The sequence below is a fragment of the Amblyomma americanum genome, chromosome 2 (genome assembly GCF_052857255.1).
Source record: "Amblyomma americanum isolate KBUSLIRL-KWMA chromosome 2, ASM5285725v1, whole genome shotgun sequence".
Classification (NCBI taxonomy): Eukaryota; Metazoa; Arthropoda; class Arachnida; order Ixodida; family Ixodidae; genus Amblyomma; species Amblyomma americanum.
In genome coordinates, this window is record NC_135498.1 from 23,303,523 (window position 1) to 23,329,154 (window position 25,632).

The following is a 25,632-nucleotide window of genomic DNA, read 5'->3' on the forward strand; positions in this document are numbered from 1 at the left end:
TTGCCATATGAGCATTCCTTATTCTTCTAGTTATTTCCGTGTCATTACCCGGATCACCGGTCCCTATCTGCCCTAAGTAGACATATTACCTTACCACTTCCAGCACCTCGCTACCAATTGCGAACTGCTGTTCCCTTGCAAGACAGTTGAACACTACTTTGATTTTCTGAAAGTTAATTTTTAGCACTACCGTTCTACTCTGCCTGTCTAACTCATTGATCATGCTTTGCAGTTCATCTCGTGAGTGACTTAGCAAGGCAGTGCCATCAGCGAATTGCAAATTACTCAGGTATTCTCCATTAACTCGTTCAATGCTAAGTAATGCATCGCATTATTATCGGCATGAGCGAACCTTACACACGTTTGGAAAGACGTATTAAGGAGAGCTAAAGCGGCGGCAGTAGCGAATCAATCCTGTAGAAGCGGTGGTTTCTTTTTCTTCGGGGGGGGGGGGGGGGGGGGGGGGGTTGAGGAAAGGAAATGACGCAGTAATTTCCACACATATCTCGGTAGGCACCCAAATCGCGCTGTGAGGGAGGGATAAAGGAGGGAGTGAAAGAAGAAAGGAAGAAAGAGGTGCTGTAGTGGAGGGCTCTGGAATAATTTCGACCACCTGGGGATCTTTAACGCGCACTGACATCGCACAGCACACGGGCGCCTTAGCGTTTTGCCTCCATAAAAACGCAGCCGTCGCGGTCGGGTTCGAATCCGGGAACTCCGGATCAGTAGCTGAGCGCCCTAATCACTGATGCACCGCGGCGGGTTAAATGTAAATGAGAAAATGAAAAATGAAAATTGTTTTTTTGGGGGAAAGGAAATGACGCGGTATCTGCCTTACATATCGGGGGACACCTGAACCGCGCCTTAAGGTAAGGGATAAAGGAGGGAGTGAAAGAAGAAATGAAGAAAGAGTAGCCGTAGTGGAGGGAATAATTTCAACCACCTGGGGATCTTTAACGTGCACTGACATCGGACAGCACACGGAAAGGAGGTGATGGCAAATTCCGCATATGTAGGGAATAACTCCTCATTATCGCTATCTGAACCACTGGCATCCATGAACACTGGATCTGAACACCGGAACCGATGTGAAAGCGGAAGGCACCCAATTCGCTTTAGGCCTAACTACGCAAATCGACATTCTCTATTATATCTGATGGATCAGCAGCGAACGCATATTATTGTACTCTCGCAAAGAAACTAGAAAATGACATTTTATTCTGACAGGTGTAAAAATGTACAGTCAGCTTCAAATGAAACGCGAACAATGGTATGAAAATAGAAATAGCAAAACAAAAATAGTTTTAGCTGAAGGCTTGGCTTGGTTTATGAAGGTTTAACGTCCCAAAGCGCCTCAGGGTATACGGGAGGCTGTTGTTGAGGGTTCCAGAAATTTCGGCCACCTGCGGTTCTTTAACGTGTACTGATACCGCACAATAGACGAGCCTATAGCATTATTCTGCAACTAATCATTTCCTGAAATTTTGAAAGTAAGAATTGAGTATTAAAGTGTAGCAAATTGTCACCACTACCTAACAAAACAGACTGCTCTGTACACCATGTTTAGAGTGTTTCAAAACTTTGAGACACCAAAAAAAAAAAACATATGCACCGTTAAAAGGTGATTACCACCAATGCGCAAATGAACCAAGCGTAGCGGTTCTATACATACACATGACATTTGTGCCGTAGTCGTAACTGCCTTCGTCATCGCTGAACATCAGGGGATGCCTGCACACAACGAAAGGAAGCAGTGTTAAAACGCATGCACCACAGCCAGGCATTCAATCACCTGTCACTTCAGCAGCATCAAGCGAGAAAAAAAAACTACCATGAGTTTACGCATAGTTGCATGACTCGGTCAAACGATGATTACAATATACAGTAATATGTTATTACATGCAGCTGTCGTGAGGTGTTCCCGATATTGCACGTAGGACTTTTTGGTCACTTTTTAACGCGAAGTGAAGCATTGAAGGCATTTTCTTCAATAATTTCGCATATTTTCTTTTTTTGCATATTTGCTTTGTGGCAGGCCGCCCATCTGTCCACAGACAAGGTTGTGGGCAACTTGGACACACACACACACACACACACACACACACACACACACACACACACACACACACACACACACGCACACACGCACACACACACACACACACACACACACACACACACACACACACACACACACACACACACACACACACACACACACACACACACACACACACACACACACACACACACACACACACACACACACACACACACACACACACTCACACACACACACACACACACACACACACACACACACACAAAAGCAGGCAAGGTAAAGGAAATGAGGGGCTCGTTTGACAATCACCCAAACCGAGGTGCATAGAGAAATGTTTTTATTTCTTTTTTAATTTGTAGTGCTCATCAGTGGGGGAATAATACTTCGATTATTCGTCATTTAAAGAAAATTACATATAAAGCAGCAGAAAAAACAACCATGGGACCTCCGAATGTCGCGTCCGGTGCTCTACGAACTGATCTACGGCGACGGCTGCCCAATCTGCTGCTCTCATGGGCATTTATGTTTATTGCGTGTAAGCGAACTTTAGAGAGTTCACAAGCGCCACCCTCTACCTTAGCGGCAGACGTAGCACGTCCTGTATTACCACGAGTGTGACGTGGAGCGGCATCGAAAGGCGAGAGCGACACTGTGCGAGAATAATGGGAGAATAATGCTTCGATTAATGTGTTACTTAAAGGAAATCACTTATAAAGCAGCAGAAAAAACAACTATGCCACACACACACACACACACACACACACACACACACACACACACACACACACACACACACACACACACACACACACACACACACACACACACACACACACACACACACACACACACACACACACACACACATATATATATATATATATATATATATATATATATATATATATATATATATATATATATATATATATATATATATATATATATATATATATATATATATATATATATATATATCGCCAGCGGTACGCTTCCCTCGTGGTGGTTCATGACAGCGATAAGCAGACACTGCCCTTTTTGCTTGTCTGGCGTAAATTGCACGGTCAACGCCTGCCCCGCAGCCCTCTCCACCTTTCCAGCAGCAGCACACCGGACAAAATGAGCTGTTTGCTTGTAAATGTTTATTGCAAGGGCCCAATTAGCTAGCAAGCTGCGCACTGACCTAGTGAATCTGCCAGCCATTTTTTTTTGTACATATGCTAGAAAAGGAAAAAAATAGCGAAGCTAGAAAGGGCGGATTCATGGGCCACCCTGCATTGGCGGTTGGCGGGTTGCATTTTAGCCATGTGTTTACTGGACTTTATTCTTTAGAAAGAATCGCGCTCAGCAGGGCTTTACCATGTAAAGTTTCTTGCTTGGGGGCGAATTCAGCGCTTAACAGTACGCCTGGAAGTGTCACGTGCAGCTATGCCCGCACAATCATGCACCCAGCCCTGCCTTAGCTCCAGGCGCAACTTTTATGCCTAAAAATTTCAATTCTGCCTCGTCCAGATCACATACAGTTCGCTGCCTCGCCGCTTACTCTGACGGTCTGGCAACTGGAACTTATTGTAGCCTCGCCACCATATGGGCCCGCCTCATTTCGTACCACCGCTATTGACCTACTTCACGCAGCCGCTCGTTTGTGACGACTCTCATCCATACCAGCGCACGAACTTTTCGCGCCCCCACGAGACCCAGAGTTTGGTTTTTGGTTTCTCTGGTCGAAGGGGGGGGGGGGGGGGGGTAACAAAGCGGTAACTGTCTCACGTACTTCGGTGGACACCTGAACCGCGCCGTTAAAGAAGGGATAAAGGAGGGAGGAAAGGAAGAAAGAGGTGCCGTAGTGGAGGTCCCGGAATAACTTGGACCACCTGGGGATCTTTAACGTGCAATGACATCGCACAGCGCACGGGCGCCTTTCGCGTTTCGCCTCCGTCGAAACGCGGCCGCCGCGGTCGGACCCGCAGTCCTTCGAAACAACGTCCGGACTTGTAACGGAGGCACAGTACCTACACGCACCATTTGGGGTGCCATTTTCTCTGACGTCGCCATCGCATTACCAATCCCATACATGCCAAAGGTCAACGTGAAAACTATGCCCGGCCTATCGTCCAACCTGCATTTGTTCGAGAAATGCCACGAGCAAAGTGCGCGTATGCATGTACTGAACAAACTCAACGAACGCAACAGATAGATTAGCGGTCGCCAGAAACAATTCTCGCCTCATCGCCGCAAGTAAGCTGAGAGGAACTGCGAAAAACTGGCACCTGGTCCTTGGTGTCCAGCTCCCGACTTGGGATACGTGGCGTAAAGAATTCCCGGTTGCATTCGTCAACGAGCTGTCTACTCCAACGGCAGCATCAAATAACGTCCCACGTACGGTCCAACTCTCAGTAACTTCGTGACTGTGCCTATGCTAAACTTCGCATAATCGAGAAATGCCAAGCGCCGCTAACTGAGTCACACAAATATATTTTGCAAGAAATTTCGTTTAACCCGCCGCGGTGGCTCAGTGGTTAGGGCACTCGGCTGCTGATCCACAGTCCCTGGGTTCGAACCCGACCGCGGCGGCTGTGTATTTATGGAGGAAAAACGCTAAGGCGCCCGTGTGCTGTGCGATATCAGTGCACGTTAAAGATGCCCAGGTGGTCGAAATTATTCCGGAGCCCTCCACTACGGAACCTATTTCTTCCTTTCTTTTTTTCACTCCCTCCTTTATCCCTTCTTTTACGGCGCGGTTCAGGTGTCAACGACATATGAGACAGATACTGCGCCATTTCCTTTCCCCAAAAACTTATTATTATTATTATTATTATTATTATTATTATTATTATTATTATTATTATTATTATTATTATTATTATTATTATTATTATTATTATTATTATTATTATTATTATTATTATTATTATTATTATTATTATTAAAGGAATTTTGTGCACGGTCACCGCGACAAGCGCCCAGCTTCACCTGGCAATGCAACAGGTACGCAGGCCACAGCCAAGCCAGGCTATCGACCAGAGCTGACGTAACAATAACGGGAGTAACCCTTCCTCCAGATCAGGGCAACCAGCATTAGAAGCGGCACTTCCAGTTGTGTATAATTCCGGGCCCAGACATGCGCCTTCGTCCCGCACTGCTAGCCGCCTATGTTTCCTAGCTAAGCGGACTAGCGTTGAACTGCTGCTACCAGTTTAACAAACCGGATGCATGCGAGCTCTATGACAAAAAAATGCAGTACGCAGTGTTATTTCTATCTGCACAATTTTTCGATAAGTTCACAGGTGAATGCGGGAGAGACGAATTGCCGTTGTAACGTCTTGCTGAATGCAATTTGTGTCGTCGTATATGCGTGACGACTGGAGGACAGAAGGCATAAAGCAAAATTACTGCAGCACCGTACCAGGAACACGAATATTAAGTAAACGCCTGACCCGTTTTATGAGCGCCATTAGCATAGAAAGGTGGCGCCGAAAATTTTGGCGGGAGTAACCACAACAGTATTCAGTAGAAGCGGCAGCTCTATTAATGAGGGCAAAGTTAGGGCGCATAAAAATTGCGCGCTAGTTGAGCTGGCGCTGCACAAAGCTATATTGCGGTGAACACGATATCAATGCCCGCTGCTTAAACAGTGCCAACCAAGTCAGCCGTAATTACGAAACAGCCAATTTTCTTGCTGCTGTCTTCCCCTGCCATTACACAGCTGGGGAAGCTTGCAGCAGTATTTGGTTGGCAAAGTAGTAAACTGCAGGATGGCGCTGCGTTATGGAAAGTATAAGAAATGGGGTACAGGTTCCAAAATAACGTTACTTATAAAATAACCATAACTGCAGTAATTTCTGTATATACGGCCTCCTGTCGATTTCATTGTTCGCTTGTAGTTTTATAGAGCAGCAGGCCTATTTTTCGGTACTCCAAATAAAAAAAAATAGTACTTAATAAGGGCATGTAGAGTTCTTAATTGCATTTTATCGCTTGTTGCCAGGTGCGACAAGTGTTTGTAAAAGGGCTGGTAAGACCATTTCCTCCAGTGATCGCTCGCACCAGAAAGTGACTGGTCTCTGCCCAGTTGAAGCATATGAATCGTTCGCTATATATCAGGTGTTTCAAGGACTCCCGCTAATAATTCTTAAAGAAATGGTTCTTGACGTAAAGAGAAGCTTCCTGAGCAGTAGTAATACCAGTGCTGGAGGACGTCGAAAAACAGGCGAACCATGTTACCTAGTAAAGTGAATAACTAAATTCTAATAGTGTGGGGACTTTGCCCCGCGTCGTCCCCTTTGGTCTGCTTCCCCGCGATGTGCCTTCCCTAATTAGTCAATTTAAATAACAAGGGAGGGCTCCAGAGTCGCAGCTACACGAGCGCCACAGACGACGTGATTGCTGCGCGCTCGGGTGAGACTACGCTCTCTTTGGCTGGGAAACTCTGCGTGCGCTGACGTTCCGGCGCGACGTTCCGCTCTCCGTAAGCGGGGCGAGGCAGTAGGGCAGAATGTTCTACAGAATCTCGTCCCTTCCGGCCGTAGAGTACCTCCGCTGCCCTAGCGTGGGCGACCATTCGCATGTAACCGTGCTGGTGAGTCTGACGACCGCGATTCCTTAGCGCATTTTGTTACTAGCTGGTGTCATTGTCGTTACAGCATTAAATGCCTGTTTGCGTCAGCAAGAGTGTCGCTCCTTTGCTACCGTAAGAGCAAGGCCCGTCGTGGTCGGCGTGTGCTCGGTAGCGTATGCGATCACGGGGTGGGGTCCGGCGGTATTGAACGGTGTCAGACGTGATTAAACGGGGAAAGTATTTATCCTCCTTTACAAACGCCCCAATTTTTTACCATAACCTATAGGCGCCTAATTGCACTTAGTGACCTGTAGCCAGTCGGGGAGCGCAGAGTGACGTCCTTCAAATCGTGACGCGGCCGCATTCGATTTTCAGTCTCGGACAGTCCCGGACTATACTTGCAATGCTGACTCCAGTTCGGCGTTCGATTTTCTCGGGCAGCCCGGAAGCTTCGCCCGCCAGTAAGAAAAATGCCCGCATCGCCACAGCAACGCGTTCGTTTTTGTAGCGATAGCTACATTACGGTAGCATTTCGAGCCTTCAGCGTGGCGGCGCCGCCACCCTGTGGCTGCGCCGCCACGCTGTCACGTGGTTGGTCACGTGGTGCGGAGCAGCTGCCGGCGCCATGGCTGATCACGTGGTTCGTCACGTGGTTCGTCACGTGGTTGGTCACGTGACCAAGTTCCACTCGGCCAGGTGTAGCTATCGCGTCACTCCAGGTTTAACCAAAGCTAAACCACCGCCAATTTTTAGTCTGTGGCAGTGCGCTCTACTTGGAGCTGCCAGGAAACACCTTGTGTATACCTACAACGAAATCGACGGAACGCGCGAGAAATTTCGTTGTCGCGAAATTTCGCTGTCGAGAAATTAACCAAAAATGCAAGGCAATAACTCCAGCAAAACATAGTTTTATTGCCAGAAATCTGTGAGCTTAGCCTGCTTGCGTTTCACTGCCAGGCTGGCGACTAGAGTTGGATTCGTCTTTGGCCCTCGTACGGCCGGCGGCCTCCGCACGGCGCCAACAAGTCCCCTCGTTGCTTCCCTATGACTAATAAACGACTCCCTACCAAATTTTTTAATAAGGAATACATGAATATGTATTGAACATACATTTCGTGCATTATTTAGCTGCTCCAAGCCACTGCTTTAGCAGGGAATAATCTCGTACAACACCCAGCATTTGAAGAAAGGCGGGCCACTGACCGGTGAAGGCTCGCGAAAAATTCGTAGAAGCGAATGAGTGCTCACAAAGTAATTCGTTTTCGAGGGAATTTTAATACATTAACTCCTATGGGGATTTCGCGGGGAATGAAAAATACTTCGTTGTGGCGAAAATTTCGTTGAAGCGGCATTCGTTGTGCCGGGATTCAACTGTATGTTCATGTGGCGCCGTACGCTTCGTGCGAGCGCACTAACCGATCCAAACAGAGCTGATGAAGCGACCAGTCGTCACTTTGGACGGCGCCGTCGCGTTTCCTGCAGCGGACAGGCGGCCTGGAGTCGGCTACGAAACGGCTCACCACAGGGCGCGCTTCCTAATTACGCGTGGTTCATTTCTGCGGTTCACTTATGGGTTACAGTTTTGTTCTTCAGTTTCTTCATGCGAACGGCTCCTGGATTTGCCATTTGCTGAACCTCACTGCGTGCAGCGGTAAATACATCTGGAGAGCGTTCTCGTCAGCCCGTGTTTGCATAAAATCGAAACTCTAACAACACCTTACCGCCCAATAAAATACTTTGGGTCCAATCTCTTATTCGCGGCCGTGTCCCAGTATGCCTTGTAGAACTCTTGCCGAGCTTTCCATAGAGTGTCCAAATTGAAATCACCGGCACTCGGGTTCGCCTGTGCGGAAAGAAATAACAGTTGCAGTCTTGAACGCGATGAAAGGTTAACAGCAGGCAAAACAACATGAAGAGTTTCGACCGCAATATGGCCGCGGTCATCAGGTCCCGCGCTGAGCAATAGCATTGTGATGACGTCATGAAAGACTTGCACTGTAGCCGCCGCCGTGACATAATAGTCAATGTGCGAAAGAGCGTGGTTCGCCCTGATCCGCGCCACCAGCAGAACCATAAACATCATGGACCGCCATCACATGAATGTTTGGTCGCGGGTGGGGCCGTGCGGGGGCCCAGAGCTCTAAAGGGCTGAAAACTTTTCCTTCGATAAAGTTTTCAATACCACCACAAGCAGCACTTACAGGTAAGCGTGCCGACCAGAACCGCATGGCTGAAGCGGGTGTCTCCACTTCATAATTGGTTTTGGGGGAAAAGGAAATGGCGCAGTATCTGTCTCATATATCGGTGGACACTTGAACCGCGCCCTAAGGGGAGGGATAAAGGAGGGAGCGAAAGAAGAAAGGAAGAAAGAGGTGCCGTAGTGGAGGGCACCGGAATAATTTCGACCACTTGGGGGGTCTTTAACGTGCACTGACATCGCACAGCACACGGGAACCTTAGCGTTTTGCCCCCATAAAAACGCAGCCGCCGCGGTCGGGTTCGAGCCCGGGAACTCCGGATCAGTAGCCGAGCGCTCTAACCACTGAGCCACCGCGGCGGGTTGGGTGTCTCCACTTCGATACGCTAATGGAAGAAGTACCAACAAGGGCCAAAGACAACCACCTGGTGATTGTGGGGACGCCCGCACAGAAACCAGGGGTACGCGACGGCCTTGGCCAAGGGAGGATCCTTCGTGAACAACAAGGACAGGCACGACCTGAAGCTCGCTACCGATCCCGGCAAACCAACCAGAGGGGAAATGTTGTCTCCAGGGACACACGCGTAGAACACACTACCCCGAAACCCAGAATACGTATCGACCCGTATCAACCAAAATTTTGACAGCGACCACTAGGTGAACTTAGCAGCGATCCGATCATTTGTCCAGAATACAGCCTCGGGCAAAGATTCGCTCACTAGCGCTATAATTATAAAGCTAAACGACCAGCACATACAGAACTAACGGACGTCATCAACAAACACAGGGACCAAGGCACAGTCCCTGAAAAATGGAGACATGCGGAGGTCACCATCGCCCCAACCAGGCAAAACATCTACCCTGGATGATCTCAGGCCCATATCGCTAACCTCTTGCCTAGGGAAGCTTTATCGAAAAAGTCGTCAAGACAAGACTGGGCTACTATATAGAAGACAACAGCCTGTTTCCGGACACAACGTTCATTTTCAAGCCCAAGCTATCCAGACTAGTCGCCCTACTGCAGTTCAAAGAGACTGTCATACACAGAACGCCGGCAAAGTACGAACGCATCATACTGGTCATAGATCTGAAGGTAGCGTTTGACAACATTAGTCACGAAGTGATACTCAAAGAACACGCCGCAACAAATTGCGGAAGGAAGAAGGAGTTCGTGAAGGCGTTCCTAACAGGCAGAACAGCCATTATCGGTATTAACAACATCCGATCAAAAACGAGAAATACCCCAAGCAACGGCATACCGGAAGTGTCAGCCGTCATCTCCACTACTCTCTAACACCGCCATGGGGATCCATAGCGCACACAATTGAGGGGACAAAACACGAGCGCTAAGTTATATTTCTAAGCTATATTTTAGTTCAACGGGCACCTGTACCCCCCTCCCTCCTTTTATGTTTCAACCTGCATTGCTTGTGACTTTAATTGCCATCAGTGTCTGCCGAGTTCGCACGTTCGCCTACTGCATCCGCGTCAAAGTGTTACCTGAGGACGTTCCGACACTGTTTGGGGCTTTTCCTCCTTCCATTAATCATGCACCTCAATTGTGTGCGCCATGGATCCTCATGTTGACTACACACTAGCCCGAACCCTCACACTTCTAAGTTATATCTCTAACACCGCCATGAGGGGGGTAGCCAGAAGACTCAGGAATATGCAAGGCACTGAAGACACTATATCTACGCAGATGATATAGCGGTATTGATCCAGCAGGGTTCTACCGGGGAATAGTAAGAAGACGGCTGCAACTAGCTGCGCAAGAAATGGAAAAAATTCGCCCGCTTTAGCGGTATGGAATGCTCACCGGAGAAGTCTACTACATGCGACTACTCTCCCGCAGGTACAAACCAGCACACACTGACAAACGTCATGAATAGCCACCCGATCCGACACAGACAAAATGAGAGTACTAGGCCGGTGGTTATAAAAAAAATAAGAGGAAAGCACGATGACACGATCAAAACTCTCACCAATGTAAGAAAACGAGTCTGCAGAATGAAAGGCAGGATAATGAACAAAAGAAGGGGGATCAAGGAACAAAGAACTCCAATGTACAGAGCGTCTCACAGTGATCCATGTACCTGTCATGCCCTTGAGGATGCATTGCCACCTGTTTTTTGTGTCATCCAAGTTTATACAGAAAATGCTAAGATTGGTGTACTTCCAAGATAAAAGTGACGATGTTGTCCTGGACACCTACGCATCAGCACACAATCGACTTGCATCAACTTGCATTTTGGGGTGCATGCTGCGTTAACAGCCATCTCGTAGGTATCTAGGAAAATTGTATGAGCTGGCTGCAAAGCACTAGTTAAGTAAGTACAGAACATTTTGTTGCCGAGCTACAACTAACTATAGAGCAAGAGTGGCCTGACAGGCATATGCAAACATCCATAAAACATATCTCTTATTTCTTGCAACAAACCTAATGTAACACACTGAATCCCACTCGTGCAACTATTTCTTATTGTGCCTCTGAATTGCAATGCCCCATTAGTGAAGCAAGTGCCTCTTTTAGACCATAAGGGAAGCTGTCTTTAGAGGCAGAAACGGGATGAGTCGCGAGCCGCATTTGGACCCGCGAGAAGCTGCATACGGCTTGCGAGCCACAGCGAATCAGCAGTCTGTTCAGTTGTCCTTGCCGCTACAAGTCACTATGGAGGACCAGCTTATAACGTGTTGTCATTAAACTATTATTTTCATATTCAGTTCAATAATTGCTCACAGAATGTTCTCTATTGGCTGCTGCTAGCAGTGTGTGTGTGTGTTTTATGGCTTTTACAAGAAACATGATAGATCCATACGCAGGACTTTTGAAAGGTACGCGTTCAATACAAAATGGAGAATATGAGGGAAACACTCGACTCCGTTCCTGTAGTGCATTAATTAGAAAAGATTTGCAGGAAAGAAAATGCTTCAAACAATGTCCACTGTGATGACACATTCTGAGCCCTGGCCAGCTTAAGGCCACTAAATTCTAATACTGCTTTCCAACCTTCCTGACCATGACTTCTCGCTTTCATACCTTCTTGACCATGACTTGGCATCTTCAGCACTCCTATTACAAACCTCTACATTGGTAAACATTTATTTGTCTTAAAAACTCTGCTTCACTTCAACATGAACCAAATTACTTGCCTAAACTGAATCCTTATATAGATAGAAGAGGTTAAACATACGTGCCTTGCGGTACCCAGAAATGGTACCAGGCTGTTTTTGCTTTTTCTTTTGTTCGTCTGCAAAAAATTTGGTTTCATCATCGGTATTTGTGTCATTATTAGACTGATGCCTCTTCCTTGCGCTTTTGTACACGTCAGTTTCCTCCACTTGTTAAACTAGGTTATCGTTTTTGGTTTGCTTGCTTGTCAACACTGTCTTGAAGTTGTATGTTTCTTCTCTTATTATATTAATCCAACCATTCTAACATTTTGTGTAGTTCCCTTAGCCTTCCAGCGGGAAGGGGGGGGGGGGGGGGTAGACATTCTGCTGAAATCAAGCACGCTGAATTGAGTTGAGGGTGTGATGACTGAATTTCGATGGCAGTGAAATGAAAACACCTATGCGCTGTGCGATTCAGTGCGTGTTAAAGAAGCCCAGGGTGGTCTATGTTATAATTCTCAGCAGCAGACGTGTAGCATGGCTGCCAAGAAATACAGGTTATTGAATTCACATACGCTGTGCCAATTTTTTAAAAATATTGGCTGAACGTGGGGCACTCTGTGTGGCTCTTTATAAAACCATCAATGGCTCATGAAAAGGCACGGTAAACTGAAGCAGTTAAAACACACAATTGCAGTTTAACTAACACATTTCAAACCATGTAGTTGGCTTCGAAGAATTATTTTGATTTTCGTAGCATTATTACTGTTTAATTAGATCGCACTATGCGATTACTTGAAACCGTCCACTTGTAATTGTTTTCAGCAGCGCCAGGGGTATTCACTGATATCTCTGGTATCAGTTTTGAGGTGAAGCTGCTTCATTTTAGAGGCCGGCATGGAGAACGGTGTGTTTATTTGTCTAAAATTAATCATTCGCTCTGCAGAAGAATTTCAGTGCCAGCCTTCTAAGGACATTGATGCACTGGGAGTCTAATCAAAGAAAGGTATGTGGGGAGTAGATCAGTCTCTTCACACTGTACTGTGAATACGTAAACTAGTTGTTGCAGTGGTAGCGTTCTTTTCATTGAAAGACTGCTTTGGTATTGTTGCCCTCCAATTATGGCCAACATTAGTAAAAGAAAAAAGCTTCCTGAAGAGGCTGGTAAAAATGTTTTATGGGTTCATTGTGGACGGCATTGTCACAGACGTTTGGTTTCGTAAATACAAATCTTACCAGTCGCATACCCTTCACTGGTTATTGAATAAGGCCAAGTCAAGCTACATGAGACCACCGACGATAGCCTTATTGTGAAGATTTCTTCTGCAGACATTATAGCGTGTTTCACGACTCTCGCTGAGACTCTCTTTCAGACACATGTTGAAAAACGACGTTTTCGCTGTAGGAGCGCTTTTGTGCGCTGACCTGCCCACCTCTGCCGCGTCGTGTTCTGCGGATGATCTGATTTAAGGTCTACAAGATTCCTTCAGTAAGCAATGTATAGTATCTGCTGTGGGTCATGTCGAATGCATTTCATTTGTGCAGCTCTTTCCTACTGATTCCTTGCAATACAGTGTTATTGTGCACAAAGCACGTCGACCTGAGTGCACTCATTGTAATCGAATACGAAAACAAGTCTAAAGCGGGCAACCTCAAGGCAATGTCTTGGCGGTTACATACTCATATTGGTAACAAATAACTTCTGCTTAATTAGCATTCATGCATAATTTTAGTTCCCACAGGTACAGATTAGTAACTTTTACTAGGGGCAGCATTAACGGTGCTGTTACTAGCAGCAGCTTAGTAATGCATGCTTAGCTGTGGTTGAGGTCGTAGTTGCACTAAAACAGTAATGGTGAAAGGTCAAAAACTAGTGTGTATTACTGTTTTCCTGGTGAGGTTAGTCATGAGTACTAATTTGGCGCAGAAACAGTTACTACTATTCCGTTTGCGACATGTAGGTAAGAACCTAGCAGCGTATGTGACAAGCAATTAACTATGTTTGTCCGTTTTTAAGAGTGAAAAATATTGATATTCGATTCGGCAGCAAAGCTACAATATTTGTATCCGATTCGGCTTCGAAAAAATTCCTATTCGCACACAACTAATCGAACACTATTACTGAAATGGCTCTCAGCCAATATACCGATTGACGGCCAATCAAACCAACATAGTCGATGCAAACCCAATGAATGGACCTTAAGCCGTCACAGTTTTCGTAGCCTGGAAGCTTCTCATTAGGAGAATTTTAGGGAGAATTTGAGTTACAATGCTGACACTGACAATTGTCACCATTTTCAGAGCCCTGAACTAGGAGTAATATAATAATTGGTTTTTGGGGGGAAGGAAATGGCGCAGTGTCTGTCTCATATATCGTCGGACACCTGAACTACGCCGTAAGGGAAGGGTAAAGGAGGGAGTGAAAGAAGAAAGGAAGAGAGAGGTGCCGTAGTGGAGGGCTCCGGAATAGTTTCGACCACCTGGGGATCTTTAACGTGCACTGACATCGCACAGCACACGGGCGCCTTAGCGTTTTTCCTCCATAAAAACGCAGCCGCCGCGGTCGGGTTCGAACCCGGGAACTCCGGATCAGTAGTCGAGCGCCCTAACCACTGAGCCACCGCGGCAGGGTAGGAGTAATGCGCGAAAGTGCAATTGGACACAGAAGGATGAAAGTGCGAGCGCTTCAGTGTAGTGTGCTTTAGGCTTTCTGCAGACGGTCATCAATTAGTACGCGAACATCTGTATAAGAATAACATTGATACTTCGACAGTTTTGTGGCCGCGTTTTGATCCGTAACCATCAAAGTCACAGCCTCCCTCCCCTCTCCGTCACCGAATCCCACGTTCTACGGAAAGTGCAAACAAATGTTCTCACCTCTCTCGCCCGCCTCTACTTCAACCACTTCTCTCTAGATTCGCCTTGTTCCAGCTGTCCTTCCCTTTATGCTAACCTAAAACAGCGATCTTTCCTTTGTCCCGTGGCATTCAGCGACATCCCATTACCCTTACCATCCCCGCTTCTCATGGCGTGCCTGGTTGGAACCCTCCGCATTGTAGGATTAACTGGTCCTAGTCACACCACCTGCCGACCTCTTTGGAACTTAATTTTGCAGCCAAATAAAGTTCATCACTACTACTACTACTACTACTACTACTTCGATCGACTTACCCCCGCTACTACCTTCAAGTACTCTTCGTCGACTTTGTCCGATGAGTTCTTGTAGAAAGCAAAATAGTCCATTTGTAGGCTCTGCGAAAACAAAATATTCGATGTATGAAATCCTCCTGCAAGTGCTTTGGAGCCGTCAGCGAATAAAACGCGATTCTGTTAGCTACACTTCGCACTCGGTAGTAATCTTTCGCTCTGCCGATTTAGCTCCGCAGCGCGACAGATTACTCGCATGTTCTTCGGTGCCTCCAGACGCGTCGGGTATGCACACAAAGTTCATCGCAAATCGTGCGGTCGCATCATCGACTGCGTTCACGACTGCCCCTGTTGCTGCTGTGATCAGACCTGTATCAAAAAAAGAAGCACGGTCTGCACTGTTAGAAACTTTGTACGTCTAGCAAGATCATCGAGCGTCGCGAAGTTCAGGGCTTAAAATCCAAGACAGACGAGAGAAGCTGAGGAACCCCACAAAGCTAATTCAAAAGCTTTGCTGTCTGTTCACCCATGATGCACCTTCCGATAAAGTCATTTCCGCATACGTACAACAAATCAACCCGAGGTATGGCGCTTCATTAAATGCTTCGTGGCATCTGGGCCTTCAAATACTCGGAAATTGAAGTCGGCTTGGCGTGCTGCCATCGGCAATCGAGAGTACGCATTGAAATACTCGCCCCTGTAAATATAATCAATAAATGTCGTACAGCTGCCTTCATACCTTGCAGTATGTGTAACCGCCCCTGGACCCAAATGCCAAAGCACCTTTAGCAGTTATTGTCCGAAAGGCTGCGCTTGCGAGGAGGAGGCCTAAATATGGCGTACTAAATGAAGTTGTCTCTATCGAGAGTAACGGGCAAAAAAATTGGCTGAAGTTCAACCCGACTCAACATAGCAGACGAGCGAGAGCTTAGTTTTGCATGGTTTTGCATAGCTACACAAAGTTATGAATGTTTCATGGATGCACATCAGGGCGACGCGAATATCAGCTCTAAAGGTCAAGGTCAAAGGTTAAGTGACCGCTGGTCATCGGTCATGTGGTTGCTTCTTATTAGCTATGACCATACCATACAGCATACCATACCATAGCTATGACCATGTATGACCATATGATATAAGCATATTCATGGCTATGCGCAGCAAGACACATAGTATTACTTTTTTAGTCTTGGGTGTGTGTGCTTTTGTTTGACCTTGGTCGGGCTTCAAGGTCAAACGCACAGCCAGGCGAAACCTCGAGTTGCGAGTTTTCGCTCTAAAAAACACTGGAGGGGACACTTAAGCTCACCCTTAAGAGTATGGCACGATAGCGTAATGGGTTAATTCTCATATATTCCATTCATAGATCCCTAAATATGGCGTACTAAACGAAGTTGTCTCTACTGCGAGTAACGGGCAAAAAAAAATTGGCTGAAGTGATGGGCTACTGGCCTCCGGTTGCGGTGGCCAGGTTGCTTTTTCCGAGCTACCAATCACTAATTTAACTGCCACCTGCCACGGTGGGCATTTTTCTCACTCTCCGGGAGGCAGTTTGTTTATGACGCCACAAGGTCACGTGGCCTGGGTGTCCCACGCGCCCCCTAGATTGCTCTCTGGCGACCACCTGCCAGAGCCATGCCCGTGCTTTAAATTCGGCATGTTAGCACTTGAGTTTTCACTTCGGTTTCAGTTTTGGTTTGAAGCCAGGTTTTCGAGTTCAAGCAGACTTCAGATAGGATTGCGAAACATTTATTGCGTCGAGAGAAGGTTGCAGGAGACACATACTAGATGGCCGCTAGGCCATGGCTGGCGGCTACCTCATTGACCCGCTCGATTGCCTGTACTTGAACTTTGGTGTCCGAGCTGACCAGCACGGCCTCCCATCGCTCGGAAGAAGGGGGGTGCATCAACTCCGCCGGAGGCGGGTCATTTGCGCAGTTCCAGAGAATGTGGTAGTATGTGGCCTTTTCACCACATTTATGGCAGTTTATGGCCAGGATGCATGAGGGCAAGCACTGCCGGATTAAGAAGGGAGCGTGTTTGCAGTCGGCGCCAGGAAACTTCCTGCGCTTTTGTTAACGGTTTATGGGGAGGGGGATATGCGCGCCTCTCCAGCCTAAAGTGATGGGTGATGTCATGAAATGAGATCAACCCGTCCCTCGTGAAATTCGGGTCGGAGGGCGCGCTCACTGTCCGTTCGACGAAACCTCGGGCTTGCGCGTGAGCCGCCTCGTTCCCCGGATTAGACGAGTGGTCCGGGACTCAGATCAGTTCGACTTCTCTAATCGGAAGAGGGCTGTTTTGAAGCATGCGGAGTGAGGTAGATGTGATACGGCCCCTCGCGAAATTGCGAATGGCTGTTTTGGAGTCGCTGGATATCAGCACGCGTGTTCGCTATAGCTAAGGCTATTGCCGCTTCCTCCGCCGTCTCGGAGGAGGTGGTTTCTATCGACGCGGCCGCCAACGGGGCGCCGTTCCCGTTCACCGCGACCAGTGCAAACGCTTTTCTTTGGGTTTGTCGGTATTCCGCTGCGTCCACGTACGCCACATTGTCGTGTCGGCCGTATTTGGTGCGTAGGGCGCGATCCCTCGCTGTGCCTCGGTCTTCGTGTTGCGCGGGGTGCGTGTTCTTGGGTAGGGGTTTAATCAAAAGAGCTTTCCTGATGTGCGTGCGTAACTGTGTTATCGTGTCCCTCTCTGGGAGCTGTTCGCACATCTTTAGTCTGTATAGGATGGCCCTTCCCGCGCTCGTACGAGTCGTCCGAGCTGGGAAACGAGGTTCGCCTCGCACAGCTCCGGGCGTGTGTTGTGTACCCCAAGGGCCAGCAACCTTTCCGTGGACGTACTGTGCGGGAGCCCAAGGGCCGCACTGTAGGCCTGCCGGATTATAGGTTCGACTTTGTTCCTTTGCGCGAGCTGCAGTTGCAGATAAGGGAGGGAGTAGACAATCCTGCTCAGCACGAACGCCTGTGCAAGTCGACATATAGATCTTGTCTCTTTCATGTCTCGTCTTTTGCTGGAGATTCGTCTAATTAGCCACACAGTCTTATTGACCGTGGCCGTGAGTCTGTTTATTGTTTCGGTGTTTTTGCGATTGTCCTGTATGTACATTCCCAGTATGCGTATGGTTTTGACCTCCTTGAGCGGAAGTCCTCGCACGTATAAGGGCAAAACCCATATAAGGGCAAAAAGCACTTAGCACTTCAATAAGAACTGCAGCATATACCGAGCGTTCCTGTATAAATTGTAATGTTCATCACGAATTTGCAATCATCGTGAGCACTTTTCCTTTTGTTACCTAGCGCATCGACGCCCACACTCCAAGATGGGTTGCTGTAGGGCGTTTGTCCCAGACGTCGATTATGAATGTTCGCCGCTAGGCAGCGGCGCAGTGAAATACTCACCTTGAGGTACAGGCCCGCCCGAGACTTTTCACTTGAAGCAGCCGAAAGTGCATACGAATGCTGGAAGGAGTCCAGCAGCATGGTCATGTATTTGTAGCCAAGGCCACTAGACTGCACGGGAACAAGGAGAGAGAGAGACAATGGCAGTTATGCGCCTTTATTTTTCTCAGAATAGCGGAAGGTTTGAAAATAAAAAATTGGTTTTTGAGGAAAGGAAATGGCGCAGTAAATGTGTCATAGATCGTCGGACACCTGAACCGCGCCGCAAGGGAAGGGATAAAGGAGGGAGTGAAAGAAGAAAGAGGTGCCGTAGTGGAGGGCTCCGGAATAATTTTGACCTTGTGGGGATCTTTAACGTGCACTGACATCGCACAGCACACGGGAGCCTTTGCGTTTCGCCTCCATCGAAACGCTGCCGCCGCGGTCGGGTTCGAACCCGGGTACTCCGGCTCAGTAGACCAGCGCCTCAACCACTGAGCCACCACCATTTGTAACCATCCCAATTCGGCGGGTACGTATTGCATGTGAAAACAGACCGAAAATCACACTGCGGCGACAGACTACGCCAAGTATTTTCGCTCTAGACCCGCCGCGGTGGCTCAGTGGTTAGGGCGCTCGACTACTGATCCGGAGTTCCCGGGTTCGAACCCGACCGCGGCGGCTGCGTTTCGATGGAGGAGAAACGCTAAGGCGCCCGTGTGCTGCGCAATGTCAGTGACCGTTAAAGATCCCCAGGTGGCCGAAATGGAGCCCTCCACTACGGCACACCTCTGTTCCTTTATTTTTTCATTCCCTCCTCTCTCCCTTCTCTTACGGCGCGGTTCGGGTGTCCGCCGAATGACGTGCGACAGATACTGCGCCATTTCCTTTCCCCAACAACCAAATTACATTTACTAGTGGCAGCATGTAAAACGGACCTTAGGCGCCCAGCAGCAGCCGTCGCCGTCCCTTACGGATTAAAAATATAGGCCATTTCAATTAATGCCAGTGGTCATCCAACACACTATTGTACAACGTGATTTAAATTCGACTATATATTCACGTCGGATAAAGCAGGGACAATTTGCCAGAAGCGCCGGTCCTACGCGATGTCCCGTTCGCATCTACATATTGGAGCACCCTATAAACAAGTACAGCTACAACCGGTACATGAGAGAAGAAATCGTTTCATTAACTAAAGCGCAGATTGAAGTTTACTTCGCTCAAACGAGTCCTATAGTCACATACAACTCAAGAACGAAGCGACAAAGCGGCAGAGCTCCTCGAAGGAGACCCTCCAGCCAATGGCGTCAACCGGTTTTCATGAAGCCGCGGTTTATTAAGTCGTGGTTATTCCGAATTCATCTACCACCCCTTGCGATTTCACGCTGTCAGATCCAAGGGGATAAGTAAAGGGGGAGAGAGGAAGAATACGTCGACGCCATTGTCAGGAGGGAAAGGCTCTGAGGGGAATTTTCCGCTCCGTTCTTGAGTCGTATCCGACTATTGCTGTTTGTACGCAGAGATGTAAAGGAGAGTTTGAGAGTGCAGTCTTTCTTATCGGCGCGCTTTTGGGGATATTTCGCGCTGACGCGATAAAAATTCAGTGGTGTACTATGATATTCAAGCACTCATTTGCTAATCAAAAGATAGAAAAAAAAGCGAGCAGCGGATATCGAAATCAACAGCCACAGAGCTGAAGCAGTCGCGCGGCGGGGGCTGTGTGTATAGAAGAAGCGTCCCTTCCGGTTTCTTCCCAATGGACCCTGAAGCTACCTTGGACGTCCTGTGGACGTTTTGTGTTAACATCCATAGGATGTCCAAGAGAGTTTCAGTGCCCATTGGGTTCCGACCCGGCTGCGTTGTGGACTCTGCGCGTCTTCTCAACTGACACTTCCATGTCGGCTCAAGTCCAGTACGAGTCTTGCTGGCGGGGCACTTCAGATGTTTCCTAGGGCATCGCAATCGGCTTATCGGTACCGATAACGGTAGACAATATCAGCAAGCAAGAAACACAAAGCCGCCATTTTGTAACGCCGACGACTTATGATGTTCTTGGCGTAGTTTCATTTTCACGCTCAATTCTAATGCGTCATTTTTAGATATTTTTTTCAAGAAAAAGGTTCGTATTCGAATTGAATAAATACGGTAGTACCCGTAGCAAGTCACAAGGGACACACAATATGCGGCCGTTGCGAAGGTCAACTTCCTATTATTATAGGCGGCCAACGAGACAACGAGAATACGAGTAGGTCTTGTGAACGGGCGGCGTTATTTTTACACTCTATACGGGCCTCAGTACGACTGTTCGTGAACGAACTTGAGATCAGTGGGCGTCTACATTCGGAGTTCGCGAAAAAAAATCTTTTTGGTGCTTATCAGTATCATCTCACTTTGTCGATAATGAGCGCAGATATTTAGGCATTATCCTGTATACGGACCAACTGCAGTAGCATTACTGTCCACAGGGGCATTTCACTCACTTAGGCCAAGTATGTTTGTTAACAAAGCTAGTTTGTTATTTCGCCAATGAAACTACGCTTTCGCTTAGTTCCTGGGTGATGGCTCACGCCGAACCGGTTGGGAAGCTTCCACGCACAACCCAGTGACCTTTGTAGCTGCCGCAACCTCGTACCAGAGAAGCCCAAGGTGACCGCGCACGCATTGGTAGTAGGCGCACATCTTACCGGTAAGAACGCCTTGGGGTCCTTGGGGTTGTTCAGAGCATACGGCCAATACGTTTCTTTCAAGTATTTTTCAGCCACAACATTAAGGCCCGTGGGAACCATAAAGTCGACTATGCGCAAACACCATAGCTGCCTGACGTCCTGGTCTAGTTTAACGAGGGCGATGTAGGCTTGGTATTTCAACAACACGTCCAAAGCCATGAAAATCGTCAGCTCTTCCCTGTAAAAAGCCAAAACAAAAAGATGAGAGAGAGCCTTCCCACGGTTGATACAAGGGATGCTATGCCGGGGTTGCGATTGTTCATATAGGGGAAACAATTGTCGCCGGATTATTTTTCGCTTCATATGTCCATATATTTTTTTCACTGAGCAGAAGTGGAGCGATCAGCAGTCTGGAGACTAACTGCTAGCCTCGTCTCACCCATATCCTCTCAAACGACATTTGGCACTGTGCATCCGTACAAAGGACGACCGACCCACACCCCCATGAAGGCTTCACTTGCTGTCTTTCCACGGGCATGGAGAGTCTATATGCCAACTATTCTCTGGTTAATGTCTTTGTAGCACATCCAATTTAAAGTGCACTGCCAAGTACTCATATGTTAGCTCTGGCACCATTACATACTCTCATAGTGCTCGTGTTATTTCATATATCCAGATATACTCCACACTTCATTGTAGCCACGTTCTTCTTTCCCTTCTTGAGATTGCTTCTTGAGGCAGGTTGTCAAATACCTGCCTACATTAACCCACGGCCTTCTGTATCTGTCCTACTCTACGCGCCAGATTTCGCGTCCCAGTATCGACACTGTTCAGTCCGCGCCAACGTTGAATACTGCCACGCCCGATTCTTCAACACTCATATTGAATCCAATGTTCAATTTAACGTAGAGCCGCCTCCTCGTGAGCGGGAAAAGTCAGCAGCCCCTTAAGCTCAGCATTTATAGGGAGAGCTTACCTGAGAGTAATCTAATGTAGGATATAACTTGAAAAGGGAATGTCATAATAGCCGCAGCGGCCCACCGTAGCGTGACGTTTTATTACTCCACTTACCAAGCACAGCATTAAACCTGGACTTCGAAACAGTATGTGGCGCCCATGGTTGTGGCCGGAGCTTTGCTACAGACTTTACTACAGTTGCATCCGACTATAGCAACTCGTGTTAGGGGGTAGAAGCCGGGTTGGGAAAAAGTGGTGTCCCTAAAAAACACGAACACTAGGAAAAAGGGCCCATGCAGTTATCAGGAACCAGAAGGAGGGCAGTTTGAGCTCTCCTCACGCGAATATGCTTGTTTCGTAGTCCTCGCAGCTCAGCGTAGAGTTGTCGCGGGTCAGGCGGTGCGTGGCATTAGCCCCCCCCCCCCCCCCCCCCCCCCCCCCTCCCCCGTAAAAAGGCACTGTACCTATTGGTACCATGCTTTACGTACCTAATATGTCCCAATTAGCCCGCAAGAATGTTCTAGCATCGTACCGGTGCTGAAGCAGAGTATGTGCAAAAGAAGGAGAAATGCAAAAAAAGTAGAAAAGAAAATTAGGTGCAGGCTATAGCTTGATACCTTCCGTCAGTTAACTCGTCGTAACTTAAACAAATCACGACGGGTTAAACAATTGCTGTAATATAAATTTAAGTTGTAATATAAATGCCTGGATTACTTATTCTCGATAATTACCATTGATTATATTATTTGCAGCGCTAAAACATGCCATCTCCGCTGAAAATTTTCCAGCACTCCTTAATCTGTTGGTCATTAATTTTCCCAAAATAAGAGCACGCCTCATCCGTATATATAGAACTCCACACCCATCAAATTATCAAATTTTCTGGAACTCTTCCAAAATTATTCCACTCTCTTTGTTCATTCGAATTACAGCCCAAGAGCCAGTAAATCGTCCATGAAAGGTAACCTTGAGCTTATTCAACCGCCTTATTGCTCCCCATTCATTGATTACTCATTGATCACTGTACAGCTGAACTTCACTATAACGAAATGGTTTCAAGAAATAACAGACACAAGCAAGGAATGGCTATTGCTGTAACTTGGGAGATCTCCTAGAAGTTGATGTACTATCGAGATGGGGAAAAAAACGCGAACAACGCGGCGCCTCCGCTGTTCGAATTTCTTTTCATCGCGCTTTTACCTGTGTAGCAAGAGAAAGAAGTTCGAGCCGTACTAGAATGCATCACAGACGACTCTAGTGCCTTTTTGCTACCACCGATGTAAAAGCGTGATGAAAAGAAATTCAAACAACGGAGCGCCTAGTCTCCGCTCTGTTCGCTTTTCTTTCAATCGCCCCTGTATCTAGTATACGGGATACAAAGGGATCTAACAAGCCCAAGCAAACCACACTGGCCATTTTGCACAGAGTACATCGGGTTGTAGCGACGTCACTGCTTCCCGTTCGATGCTGCAAAATTAAACTGTCACGAAAGAACCACAGTGTTGAGCACCGCATCAAATCATTCGAAAAGTTTTTCCCGCCTCTAGTGAGGCCCGTGTGGTGAGCTCAGGTGGCCGTCGGCTTGAGCAAGATAAATTTTGCACTTCCTTCTTACTACTCTGCCTCCCACGCGGGAAGCGGTAGACCGCGTAGCACGTCTTTTTAGACTGCACCACGGCCCAGTACTCCTCGCAAGGGCAGAGGAGTTTCTTCAGCGCGCACTGGCACATAACAATTGGTTCGGACTCCTCAATCTCAACGTATAAACCGAGAGCCCTCAGTGAATGACTGCGTCCTTGTCCTGGAACTCCACCCAATGGGCACGAACTCTCTTGGACGTCTTTTGGACGTTCAGGACGTCCGTGGGATGTCCAAGGGAGTTTAAAGCCCGACGTGGTGGTGGTGGAGCGCGCCCAAGCCGGACAGGGACGTCCACGAGGTTCTCGGGGCACCGAGCTACACTCGCGTTCACAACAAGGGAACGTTTGCCCAGGGCGTGGGGTCGTGCAAACGGTGCGGCTCACCCATGGTGGTCCGAAAGAAGCAATGGAAAGAACCTTTTCAGCGGTTGCCACCCGGATCCTGTGGTGGACGAGCGCGGGTGCTCGACACGCGACGCTTCGCGCGGCCGCAGTGCACCCACCCCCTGTGGCGACGAATGGGTGCAGGCCAGGCTCATCGTCGCCTATATGCGCCGTGTACACCCTTATTGCTATTCCTCTCTTTGTCCCACCATTACACACGCCGCGGTGGCTCAGTGGTTAGGGCGCTCGACTACTGATCCGGAGTTCCCGGGTTCGAACCCGACCGCGGCGGCTGCGTTTTTATGGAGGCAAAACGCTAAGACGCTCGTGTGCTGTGCGATGTCAGTGCACGTTAAAGATCCCCAGGTGGACGAAATTATTCCGGAGCCCTCCACTACGGCACCTCCTCCTTCCTTTCTTCTTTCACTCCCTCCATTATCCCTTCCCTTATGGCGGGGTTCAGGTGTCCAACGATATATGAGACAGATACTGCGCCATTTTCCTTTCCACAAAAACCAATTATTATTATTATTATTATTATTATTATTATTATTATTATTATTATTATTATCATCATCATCATCATCATCACCATTACAATTGTACTGATGTGCCCCGTATCACTGGAATTATGTTCAACCATGTCTGTTATCACTGCTGTTGTACATTATGTAAATGAACTTGTTTCAATTATTTTATTAATGGGGCGATGGTGTAGCGGCTAGCGAAGCCTATCTTTTCGCGCCGCTTTGGGTTCGAAACTCACTCGTGGTCTGTACAGTTCTTTATTTTAATTTATTTCAAATCAAGCAGCCTTTGGAATGAAACATCGTCGAAATCATATTGGGGGTCTCTCTACTCGAACCGAACGCTCCGCGAGTTCTACCTTGAACGATTAATAACTGGAGGCCCCACTCCAGTTGTAGCCAACACAGTGCTGTGCGCGTGTGTGATTTAATTCCTCTAAAATGAACTAATCACGCGCACAACCAGGACACATTTCTTATTGTGTAAATAGTTTGTAGATATTACTTCTCCCTCTATCCTCTCTTCCTGTCCTCTCACCTCTTTCATTTCACTTCTCCATTCCGCCTGCTATCCTTTATTTCCGCTGCCCCAGCTCAGGTGCTTCAGTATCGATGGCAGATGCCGGGGCTAGCAAAAATCTTTTCCTTCCTTTTTACTATTATTTTAACAAATAAACCACTACCACCTCTATGCTCGCACTAAAAGAAGCGTAATCACTGATCCCGTTGCAAGCGGTTTCAATGGAGCTCTAAGGAACCCGAGATCCTCAGTATTCGAAACATTTCAGAGCTCTTTTCAATATTTTTTTGCTAGCCTAAGGTCCGACGTCGCACTGCTGTTACGCAGTGAAGTGGTGCGGCCAGCGTGCTCAATCGACATGCGGGGGTGCCAACAGAATGGCTGCGGTAATCGTCGCTGTGCAAGAAGGGAATATTCTAAATAGTTCTGTTTGCCATCCACGACATTCGTCGAAGACATCTCGTGGGCGCTGAAGCA

The 25,632-nt window shown here is 47.7% G+C and overlaps 1 protein-coding gene across 1 annotated transcript in view; it reads right to left on the bottom strand.

Moving 5' to 3' along the window:
• Positions 1–25,632, bottom strand: part of LOC144118395 (uncharacterized) — a 94,765-nt gene that overhangs the window by 13,377 nt on the left and 55,756 nt on the right. The window contains exons 11-15 of the mRNA XM_077651342.1: positions 21,146–21,365; positions 18,480–18,590; positions 15,103–15,183; positions 8,342–8,463; positions 1,673–1,731 (exon numbers count right to left, since the gene is read on the bottom strand). Coding sequence (XP_077507468.1) covers positions 1,673–1,731; positions 8,342–8,463; positions 15,103–15,183; positions 18,480–18,590; positions 21,146–21,365 — 593 coding nt within the window. The remainder of the gene's footprint in view (positions 1–1,672; positions 1,732–8,341; positions 8,464–15,102; positions 15,184–18,479; positions 18,591–21,145; positions 21,366–25,632) is intronic.